We start from the raw sequence: 12,204 nt of genomic DNA on the forward strand, positions 1-12,204 counted from the left end.
GCCAGAAGAAAAGAAGAGGAAAGGTCAGATCATTCACCAAAGGAACCAGAGGATACTTCATGGCTTGCTTCAGGTTACGCTAAGTTTAGCACAGCCTGCCTGCTCCGCTTTACTAACTACCTTTTAATAACTCCCATTGCATCACTGTGTTAATCTCAAGACTGCTGCTATACTCAGCACAGTCAGCAAAAGGGACAGCCCCGTGCTATGCAGGGAGGGAGAAATAAGGATAAAACATGGGATAAAAAGAACTGAGAAAACATTTGATTTGATTGTCCTTCCTTCAGTTGGTGTTTACAGGATAAATACAAACTAGGAAGCTTTCAAGGCTTATGTTAAAACAATAGTTAAAGGTATTGTAAAGTTTATGCCTGCAGATATGGGGGAGATAACCCAGCGCTTCAGCCACTTTGAAGCTGGGGAGCCAAGGTTACTTCTGAGAAATCAATAAAACAGAATTACCCTGCAGAGATGTGTAGAGGATGACTAGCTAAAAATTACTTCTCCCAGGCTTTCTTATTTGACGTGGAGCACAAATTTGTCCCATACGAACATGGACTCTAACCTACTCTCTATGTTTCTATTAGTTAATCCATTAGGAAAATAAACCTTTGTAGTTTCATTGCTGTTCTGTCTCCCCTCCAAGAAAGGCAAGCCAGCATGTTTCATAGGGTGTATGTCTATAAATGTATTGCTTAATAGTAAAGGAGTTCAGTGGTGATCAAAGTAGGAACAGATAGGTGACTTTGACTTGATATTCATCACGCTGTGTGTTTCTCCTTCAATAAAATAACACCGTTACCTATCGCTTACCTCAGAGGGGCTTGTTTGGCTAAATTAATTGTTTGTGTAGCTCTCAGCAAGCCTTAGACAAGAGCAGCTATGTAAGCGCACATTAGGAATGATTGCATGCATTTAACATTCTCGCTTACGTGCATGTGTTTGTTTTTATGGAGTAACAGCCCCTCGAAACGAGCCTTTTAATCCCAAGATCTAAATGAACTTTGCAAATTCTTATTAATTCACGTTAATAACAACCCTGTGTGATAAAAGAAAGCTATTATCCCTACTTTGTGCAGTGTGTAAACAAGTGAGAAAAGCCATTAATGACCTCAGCTTCGAGGACGCTAAATATTTGCCATCCCCAGGTTGGGGCATTTCTGAAAATCAGGGTGACGGTGGTTCGTCTGCAACCGCGGTGACAGGAGTGACGGAAAGGAGGCGACTCCAGCGGTTATGAAGTTCTACTGAAGCGTCTCTCCGGGCCCTGTCACAGGGACCGCTCTGGCACAGGCCGGGGACACGGGTATTCACTTCCACGCAGGTGCCAGACGCTGGGGAGGTTCAGGCTCCAGGTTTAACTCGTTGTGGCAGAGGGCGCGGGGGTCCCTGCGTGACGGGGGAGCGGGGGGGACACAGACCCCACACACACCCCGCTGCCTCGCTCGGCCGAGGGCCGCGGACACCAGCCGGCGCCGCCGCCGCCGCCCGGAACGAGTGTCGGTGCCCGCGTTGCCGGCCGGAGGGAGCAGGGGAGGGCGCAAAATGGCGGCGGCCTCGCGGGTGTTCGCCTTCCGCGACGTGCGCTGGGCCCCCGACCCGGTGCTGGAGCCGAGCGCGGCCGTGCGGACGCCGCAGCCGGTGCCGCTGGTGATCGACAACGGCTCCTTCCAGACGCGGGCGGGCTGGGCCTCCCCCGACCCCGCCGTCCCCGCCGAGCCCCTGTTGCGGTTCCGCTCGCTGGCGGCGCGTAGCCGCGGCGCCCGTGGGGGGGCCGGCGCCGAGACTCAGGTGGGCAACGACCTGGGGAGCCCCGAGCCGCTGCGCTGGCTGCTCCGCTCGCCCTTCGACCGCAACGTGCCTGTCCAGCTGGAGCTGCAGGAGCTGCTCCTCGACCACGTCTTCCAGCGCCTCGGCGTTGCCTCGCAGGTACCGCCGGGCGGGCAGGGGGGACGCCGGGCCGGGGCGAGGCCCTGAAGCCGCCGGTGAACCCAGGCCCGGCCCTGCGGGGGGAGGGAGAGGTTGTGCCTGGTGGGAACGGAGGGGTCCAACATCGCCCTGGTTGTCCAGGGCCGTTGTGTTGTCCCCCTCCTCGCAGATACTCATGGCCTGGGGGGACAGGCCCCGAGCAACCTGCAGTGGTGACCCTGGCCGGGCTAGGTGCTCCCCAGGGGAGGCTTTTGAACCCCGCTATTCTTTTAATTGCGTCCTGGTTTTGTGGTGAAATGAAAGCAGGAGGATACAACTGCATGGCGAGAGACTTGGGCTGTAGTCTTGTCAGGCTGTGGCTGAGAGCCGGCGTCCAGGATCAGTTTTTGAGAAGGATGTTAAACATTACTAGTTTTGTATCCTGCCCTTAGTAGTAGTGCTCGTTGACTACTTGTTTTGTACACCCAGCAGAGTTGAGAGCTGCTTCTCAGACTATGAAGCCTTTTGCCTGCATGACAACACCAGTTTGAAAGCTTTACCTAGTGCTGAACTAAACTTCCGCCAGTTTTCACTCGCACTTCACCTCCTCATTGCGTAGATTTTGGTTGCTTAGATTTTTAATGATTCGTATATGCTTTCCATTCTTCTCCACCCTTAAGAGTTTATTCTTTGGTTGGATTAACATTAGAAGCCCTGCTATAGACAAGACTTCTTTCTCACCCCCTTAAGCACTAGATACAATTTAACTTACATGATTAATAGCCTGCACATAAGGTGTTTTCCCATTGCTGTTTTGGAGAAGTTCTTGCTGATGTTCAAAAGCAGAAACAAGGATAAATATCCCTGGATTTTCCCTTCATACCACTATTATTTTTCTTTTCTCTTGTCTCTTCCAGGGTTGTGTTGATCACCCTATTGTTTTGACAGAAGCAGTGTGCAATCCTCTGTATTCGAGACAAATGATGTCAGAGCTCCTCTTCGAATGTTACCAAGTGCCAAAAGTGTCCTATGGTGTAGACAGCTTGTACAGTTTTTACCACAACAGAAAGCAGAACTGGCCCTGCAGTGGTTTGGTGATATCTTCAGGTTATCAGTGTACGCACATTTTGCCAGTCTTAGAAGGCAGGTGAGTTCTTAATGTCTTAAGTACGGTGCAGCTTCTGTTTGTCAGTCACTGCCTTTTCAGTGATGCAAATACCCATTTCTCTAGCATTCAGTATTCCAGCTCCTGCAGTCTGAGCTCTTATCAGGTCTTGATTTATACTGATGAGTAAAAATTAGGTCTGCAGATTTTGCTAAGTACTGTTGAATTTTGAATTGAAGCAGCTGGGCTGTCCTCGTGTGTATTGTATTTTTAGTTACTATTCATGCGTAGTTCTTTACTTTCAAAAGTAGAAGGGGATATCTGCCCCAAATAAAATCAGACATTAAAAAACCTATGTTAGGTTTTAAGTGCCCTGCGAGATTTCTGCAGTTCTTGAGGCTTTTATCATTCTGATTATGCTGCTGTGTTGCTCCGCTCTTTTTTTGATTGGTTTTACTTTTAATCCTTACTGCAAGAAATGGCTTTATATTATCTGGTAGATGCTTCAAATTTTCGAGGGCTACACCTGGCCAACTGTGAAATGTTACAAATGTTAAAGGAACTACTTTTAGCTCCACTCACCATTGCTTCCCTTCTTAAAATAGAACGCTTCCTTGCTGTAGCCAAAATTATTTAATGTTTGGGGTTTTTAAAGCAGAACAGAGCCTTTCAGAAAGTATCTGCAAAAAACAAAGCAGTGATTATGCTTGTTGTCTGAGAAAAGCAGATATGTTAGATTCTCTGATAACTGAATCTTGAAATATTTATCTGTGAATCTTCACCTGTATACTTGCCCATATCAGAAATTAAGTACTACTGGAGGTCTGTTTTATGCTGAACTTGTGGATCTCTCCGATCTCAGTTGCGTCTCTCTGCATTTTCAGGCTGGATGCTAAAAACTGCAAACGTATTAATCTTGGAGGATGTCAAGCAGCTGTCTATCTCCAACGCCTCCTTCAGCTGAAGTACCCAGGACATTTTGCTGCCATCACTCTCAGTCGCATGGAGGAAATACTGCATGAGCATAGTTACATTGCAGAGGATTATATAGAAGGTAAAACCAGCTGCAATTTACTACTAGATAGTATTGATCCAAACTTCATTTTGTCTTCTATATCCCTTGTTCTCAAACTGGCTGGGATTCTGGCAGAAATACTCTACTACTATTTTGCTTTTTTCATAGCTGTCTTTCTGGTAATCTGCCTCATGGGAAATGCTTGACAACAGTTTCAAGTTTAACATGAAGATAGAAACAAAATTAAATTACAAAAAAAATTTCTGCATTAGTTCAAATTTTTCTGTGAATAAAAATTGGAATTATTTCAGAGGAAAATAATTTAAAATTAGTTTATTTTATTAGTTACTTTATACTGCCAACAAAACATTAAACTGGTTAGCATGATTCCTGCATCTGACTGTTTCTTCTCTGCCTTTTTGGCATATCCTTTTTAAGGTTTCCAAAATTGCAGAGGACATTTCTCATGACTCTTTGTGAATTAAAGAAGTTTTAAAATTTCCAGGGTAAATGTCATCTTAAATAGTCGCTGACGAATAACGTTTTCTTTGTCACTTATGGAAGAGCCTGAGGGAGTCCTTAGCAATGTGTGAGAACTCTTCCTTTCCTTAGGAAAAGAGAAGAGACGTTAGTGTGCACTTCCCACTTCTTAGTACTTGGTGTTTCCTGTGTGCTGGAGATCAGAATGCTAAGAACCGCGTGCAGGGAGTATGTGACTGGCAGGCAGTGCTCTGAGTGGTAGCTAAATACAGGGGCAGCTGCCAGAGGTGGGCAGAAACCCAGGCTGTGCTGTTGCCTTCTCTCTTCTAAGTCTGAACTTAGCATGGAGTGCCTACAATGTATGAATCATCCTTCTCTGCCTGACAAAACAGTTATTTTGCTTTCAAAACCTTCAGAGCTACAGAAGTGGCGGTCCCCAGAGTACTATGAGAGCAACATGCACAAGATGCAGCTGCCTTTCTCTAATAAACTACTGGGAAGCACTCTGACATCAGAGGAAAAGCAGGAGAGGCGGCAGCAGCAGTTACGTCGACTTCAAGAACTCAATGCGCGTCGCCGAGAAGAGAAGCTGCAACTTGATCAAGAGAGGTTGGACAGACTGCTATATGTACAGGTAATCAAGGCAAAGATTTCTGTGTGATCTTTTGGGAGGGGGGCAGGCTGCCCCCAGAGCTTCACGCATCACTGTAGAGAAGCTATGACTGTCCTGTGTGTTTTCTGATAGGAGCTTTTGAAGGTTACTTGCAAGAGAAAAGGGAGAGATTATTTATGCAGAGCATGCTTCCAGGTTCTGAACAGTACTTCTTTTGTGAAGTACTTTGAATGCTGCCGAAGACACGCATCGTAATATCTAGTCATGAAGGCAAAGTGTCTGTACACGCACAGTTGATGGATAGTTGATTGCCCTGTGTTGTTCATCACAGCTAACTCTGATCTGTCTGTAGGAACTTTTAGAAGATGGTCATATGGATCAATTCCACAAAGCCTTGGTGGAGCTGAACATGGACTCTGCAGAAGAACTGCAGTCTTACATCAACAAATTGAGTCTGTCCGTTGAACAAACGAAGCAGAAAATCCTACAGGCAGAAGTCAATATTGAAGTAGATGTTGTGGACAGCAAGCCAGAGGTATAATGTTTTCACCAAGTTAATCCTGTTCTTATCTCTGACAGAATTAAGTTTCTATGCTTGAAAATGTGCCCCATCAGACTTTTATTGATGAACTAAGTTTTTCCTTTAACACACTGCAACTCATTGTTAGTTTGGCAACTGCTTCTCTTTTCCAGCTTTCCTATGCAGCTTCAGAAAGTGACAGTTCTGGTTTTATAGAGTAGGGCTTTTGGTATATCCTGTGTGCAAATGCTAGGCAGTTGAAACTGTCAAAAATTGTCTGGCAGCTTTGTAGCTAGCAAATATTTGTTTTCCAGTCCCACACAAGCAAGGCAGGGATGTTATGGTAATTATAGAGCAGTTGGAGGTGCTGGGAGTGCACCAAGTTTTAACCAATTTAAAAAGCTATTTTAATAAGTTTTATGTTGTTATATTTAGGACAGGGCTGGCTAGGATCCTGGCAGTCAGCCTGTTGACTAAGGCCTTTAATTTCTTAGGTAGCATCATGATAAATGTATTGAAAGTGTTTGATTTTTATGTTTTGAGTGAATGTCTGCCTTAACTCCTGTTTTCTAGGTTGTTCACCATTTTGACTTTTGTCTAAAGTGCTGGAGGACAGCATATTCGGTTTCAGGCATGCTAAAGAGTTGAGATTTGAGGGAATCAGGGTTGAATTTTCCAAATATGTCACCAGAATTGAAGTCATATGTGTGCTTAGCACACCTGAGCTAATCTACCTTAATATACCTTCTCTCTTTCCAGACTCCTGATTTGGATCCATTAGGCAGTGAACAGTCACTGGAGGATGTGGAAAGTATTAATGAGTTTGAACCTTTGTTTGCTGAGGAGCAGCCTGAAGTTGAGAAGCCTGTTGCTGCAGTGCAGGTTTGATTTCTGTTTCTACACCTCGTGCCAGAGGTTGCTGCCTCCCAGTTGTCCAGCTAGTCTGCTAACATTTCTCCAAATGCAAACATTGTTTGCCTGTTCTTGGAAGAGATGCTTAAAGTATCTGAAGAGGACATTAAGAGAGGAGAAGTCCTTGCAATCTTAGCTGATGGTTTAGAACATAAATATACCCATTTGGCTCACTCTGCAGGCAGTGCCTGTTGTAGCAGTTCCATGTTATTAGGGAAAAAATGTCCAGCTCAAGTTGGTTTTTTCTTGTGCGTGGTCTGTAGCCCAATATCGGTTCCCATTTGGAACTTTTTACAGCATGGCCCCTTCTCTGTGAGAGCATTACGATCTGTTTTTTTGTACAGAATTGTTTGGAAACTTTGCTTGTTCTAGAATATTACTATTCTTTAACATAATTTCCTACTACTTTTCAATCTCATCTTTTTAAAGCCCGTGTTTAACCTGGCAGAGTACCACCAGCTTTTCCTTGGCACTGAAAGAATCAGGGCTCCAGAGATTGTTTTCCAGCCCTCCCTGATAGGAGAAGACCAGGCTGGTATAGCAGAAACCATGCAATATGTCCTTGAGAGGTGAGTTTACAAAGATACTTGGCACTTACTTCAAACAAGCTAGTCTTGTTTTGATATCAGCTTTTGCAATACTGGTTACTTAACAGTAACTTGAGAAAATATGTTCGAGTAGTTCTTTTTTGGGGGGTTGAGCATTACAGGTTGGACATATCTTCCTGTTTGGAAAACCACATGTAACTCTGTCTTAAGTTAGTGGTCTCCAAAATTTTTGATCGATTATCCCATCAGTAAAAAATTTTTGAGCACACACCTCCAATATATGTATATTTATAAACTACATACAGGTACTACTGAACTAATATATTATGTATATTTTAGAACGTACACAAAAATATAAATTTAAAAAGGATGAGATAAAGGTGAAATAAACACTACTTTTTTAATATATTAATAGTACAAAAATACCTTCTTCTTGGACCCCAGTGACTTGTCTTGTACACACCCCACTTTGGAGACTCCTGATCCAATTTATTATAGAGGGAAACAATAAACCTCTGTAAATATCCATCCCATAAAACAATGAGTTGGCAGTGTCTGGTTTTGTGAGACCAAAATCAGGGGTGACGTTTTAAAGTGATGATATAGGCACACTTGCTGGACAACTATTTCCAGACAACTTAGCGTTAGCAAAATGTCACCGCTGAACTGTATGAACATATGAGATTGCATTTTCTGAAATGTAAGAATTCCAGCTCTACTGAGCTGTTAACTTATGAGGTACAGTGCACAGAGTGCTTTAAGGATTTTCTTCTGCCACCCCCTGAATTTCCAGAAAACACGTAAACACAGGTTTTCATGCTGGAAAAGGGAAGGAAGTTTCTCAAAGTGATTCCTGAAGACAAAGTATCACCCTGTAGCTGTTCAGCTCATAGGGAGAGATGTCCTTGAGAAAGACTGAAGTTGTTTTCTGTTCCTTGTAGGTATCCAAAGGAGCAACAAGCTATTCTTGTCCAGAATGTTTTTCTCACTGGTGGAAATACAATGTACCCTGGACTGAAAGCCAGAGTCCAGAAGGAACTCCTCGAAATGAGGCCATTCCAGTCATCTTTTCAGGTACATGTATTGACGTGTTGTTTGCGTGAACAGCCTGTTCATCTGTGTTCAACAGTAATTCTGGTCAGGAGAGGTACAGAGCAGGTGTACTTTGAGCATGGGAATGGAGAGTGTTTTATGGCAAGATGCTGCAAACAGCTTTTTTGACCTGAGAAGATGAAGGTTAAGCAAAGATACAGTTGTTCTTTCTGAAGACATTAGAGAGAGTAGGGTAGATGACTTGGAAAAGGAAAACCTGCTTCAGTTAAAGGACCATGCGTGCACAAGCATCTTTGGCTGGAAATTTGCAGATTGATTTCTTAGGGTTGGGACAGTTACTGTCTGGAATAAGTGACCTTTATTAGGAGAAGTTGCTGGGAAAAACTGTGCTCACTTCAAAACTAAGTTACATGTTCGATTTGTTACATGTAATGACTGTGACAGCAGCAAAAGACATTCAGAGGGTATCTTGCAAACCTGTGACCTCTGCAAGTTTTTTAGTAGCGAGCACAGTACAATCTGGGGAAGTCCCAGTTTGCCATGCATTTTGTAAGGAGAGTCTCCCTTGCTGTTCTGAAACCACCTTTGTCCCCTCAAATCTACTATCTTCTTGAACAGAAAATCAGGTTATAAACTGGCAAGAGAAAAAAAATCAGTGCAAATATGATCCTGTGATTCCACAACCCTTGTTTTGTACAGTTATTGTACGTAGCTCTGGGCCAGGTATGACGGACAGCAACTTAGTTACAGCAATATACTTGGTAGTTTTAGGAAGGATATTGCTTGCTAAGTTTTTAGTGTGAAACTTGACTGTTGGAAGAAAATGTGCACATTTTCATCTGCTTTTAATGTTGCTGCTTGTAACTGAATACGAGCTTCCTTCTTGCCATTAAAATACGGTCCATAGTGTGGTCCTATCAGAAATCTGTCACATCACAGATATCACATGTGGGATTTACATGGTGTCTAGTCTAGCAATCCTATAGCTGAACCAGGAAAGGAGTTCATGCTACAGTAATAGGAATAGTTTACATGAAAGTATGAATCTATAGCAGGGGAAAGAGCACACACAGTTCTTTCCCACATACCGTGATTTCTCAGCCTACAGTATTCCTCCCTGATACTTCAAGCAGGGAGGAAGTTTTGCTGGAGCACTTGATACTTGTTTTGTAGTACCAACAACTCTTCCAGCGTTGGCTTCCAGCTGTGGGGGCTGTTGGTTGTGAATGTGATACACCCATGTGCTTTCTCAACCTGTAGAGACAAAGCAGGCTCAGGGAGAATTGATCTCAAGGTGAAAACACGCTTCAGACCCATTCCTAACATTGCTCTTCCCCAGAGGCACGGAATAATCAGCTCAAACTGCTGAAATTCATTGATTTGTGTCATATACTTCTGTAATCAGGGTAGAAAGAGCTTTTGTCTCCTGTGTTGAATTGACATTGTTGTTCTGTTTTTCCATCCATCCAGGTTCACCTTGCTTCCAGTCCTGTTTTAGATGCCTGGTATGGGGCTAGGGATTGGGCAGTGGAATACATGACCCGTGAGGAAGGCTGGATAACCAGAAAAGACTATGAAGAAAAAGGGGGAGAATACCTCAAGGAACACTGTGCTTCAAATGTCTATGTTCCCATTCGCCTTCCAAAGCAGGCCCCAAGGACAACAGAGGCATCAGCACCTAGCAGAGCGCTGCCATCCAGCACAGGCAACCCTTGTGAGCAGGTGTAGCATAGCACCTTTGTCACAGCCCCTCGGATGTGGATAACAGTGCGGAGAAAAGAAGGGTTATTGGTTTGTGGTATGAGCTGTGTGTGGAGTGCAGGCCTCCGCCTAGCCTCGCTGGCTGCTCGGAGACCACTAAGTGTCTCGTCCGGCTGCTTGAACGAGGAGGAAGAGCCACGCTGGGGCAACAGCTGGCACGGTCGCAGCGCTTGCAACGCTTAGTGCCGCTCGTGCATAGCGCAGGAGTATTCACCAACAAGGAGGACCACCACAGAAGTGCATTCCAGAGAAAAACGATCTTATAAACTTTCATAATAAGACTCAGAATTTTTTGAGAGTATGTGTTTTACAGGTTGGGGTTTTTTATTTAGTTAAAATGTACTGGTTTTATACTGCTTTTACTGCCTGATCCAGAAGCTGTATCAAGTGAGTCAGCCCAGCAGGCGTCTCCCTCGCTCGTTGCAGCGAGCGTTCGTCAGGACATGTTGGTCAGGATGTGTTCGTCAGGACACATGGTGCTGCTGGAGGCTGGAGGGGCTGATCTGTGCCTTTCCTCCTGAGGCCTCTTGCGCTCTCCTCTGGTTTGATTTCCTTCTTGCTGCACACTTTCTGCTAAACCACCACCGAATAAGCGGTGGGATTTCAGATACTTTTGGACTTTGCTTATGTCAGTAATATTGATGTCTTGGTTGAAACTGGAGACCTGGTCACATAAAGCACTGTCCAGATATAAAGACAGAACCCCTCATAAAGCGCAGTCCAGAAGGACTGCCAAATCTCGTGCAGTCCTCAAGCGGTTTTGCAAGAGTGGTGGCTGAGCGGGGCAGCTCCTGAGTGGTGGGACTTTTTTATCAAAAGTTGTTTTAGCAATAAAGCAAACTTTTTGCTTTACTGTTACCTTCTGTGTTTCAGTGATTTGACCTCTTTAAAGAGTACAGCAATAAGGATGTATTTGGGTGTACCTTGCTGAAAAATGCGGGTTTGCAGCCAGGCCCCTGTCCTGCTGCACAGTGTGCTGTAGCTTAAATTTGACAGGGGATTCAGTTCTTGCATGGAACAACTTGCTATTGCTTTCCCAAAAGAATAATCAATACTAAATGCTGAACTGAAACCTAAGCAGGCTCCATCAGTTTAGCACGGGCTGTAAAGCATTAGGCTGGAGAAGGTAGGGCTATGGGGAAAATATCCAGATTGTAACTGTATAAAGAAGGTGAGGAGGTGGTGGCAGCTTACCGGCCCCAAGGGCCACAGAGCATCAGATAAGTTGTCATCTGCAGATTCAAAACAAAGGACATGAGGTGCTTGTTGGTGTTGAAGTGAGGGGTTTGTTGTCACGAGATGTGACGCGCGCATTTCTGGATTCAAAAACTGTTACCCAGATCTGCGATTTAAAAAAAGAAAAATCTGCTATGGAATGTGGATGTCTCACCTGCGCGTAAGAGGTCCTGCAGTCACGTATTACTTGGCAAGCGTATGAGGGAAGTGTTGTTACAGATCTGCTCTCTTTCACGGTTCCTGCGTCACCCAGTGCTGGTGGCCCTCGGGTGGGTTACGGGTCTTAGTGGACCTTTGGCGTGGTCCTGATGGGCTGTTGGGCAGGGGGAGAAGGAGGAGAAGGGAGCTCGCTGCCTTCACGTAACCTCAACTATCGATCCTATCCCTAGCTGCCTGGAGACATGCTAATTTTCAGGACCATTAAGGCAATTCTGTGGGTTGTAAAGAATGTGGAAAAACGCGCTGTGCTGAAACATGGCAAAGTTACACCCCAGGGAAGTGTCTTTTCTGATCTCAGTTCATATGAGTGACCTGGAGTAGAGTATATGATGTCGCGTTGCTATTGACCCCTTGCTGACACATCTTCAGCTATCACGGCAGAGTGGGTACTCAAGATACAGAAATTTGTTCCCATGCTTGGTGTTGGTTGTTAAATGTCTAAGAGGGTATTGTGCATAAAACTGTTCCAGAATGAAAACCTGAAAGGGCTTCTGTAGTGGATGGTTATATTACTTATAAATGTTTTGCCGAATTGTGCAAACCACTTCACTTGCATTAATTCAAAGCAGAGCTGTCTAATTCTGTACAGAGATGCCAGATCAGCTGCTGAAACAGCTTCAAGGAAGCATAATTTTATAATCTCCTAAATACTGGCTGTTCATTTGCTGCTTTATCCCCACAATAGCTGGAGTAACTAATGAACTTGGACATTGCGATCACAGTCACAGGCTGTTCTAAATGTGCTGGTGGGCCTTCAGTTGCTTGGAGTAGCACCATGAAAAGCGTGAATGTTGCAAAACAGGATTAATTTTACCCATTTAAGTTCTGTTCCCC

At 44.5% G+C, this 12,204-nt stretch overlaps 1 protein-coding gene across 1 annotated transcript; it reads left to right on the top strand.

Moving 5' to 3' along the window:
• The first annotated feature begins 1,332 nt into the window (after positions 1–1,332).
• Positions 1,333–11,279, top strand: ACTR5 (actin related protein 5). Its single transcript, XM_054845363.1, has 9 exons — positions 1,333–1,929; positions 2,826–3,055; positions 3,898–4,067; positions 4,925–5,142; positions 5,474–5,656; positions 6,401–6,523; positions 6,983–7,122; positions 8,043–8,175; positions 9,625–11,279. The coding sequence occupies exons 1-9, from the start codon at positions 1,546–1,548 to the stop codon at positions 9,880–9,882; spliced, it is 1,839 nt and encodes a 612-aa protein (XP_054701338.1). The 5' UTR covers positions 1,333–1,545; the 3' UTR covers positions 9,883–11,279.
• The last annotated feature ends 925 nt before the right edge of the window (positions 11,280–12,204 follow it).

Source organism: Grus americana, chromosome 17 (genome assembly GCF_028858705.1).
Source record: "Grus americana isolate bGruAme1 chromosome 17, bGruAme1.mat, whole genome shotgun sequence".
NCBI classification, from domain to species: Eukaryota; Metazoa; Chordata; class Aves; order Gruiformes; family Gruidae; genus Grus; species Grus americana.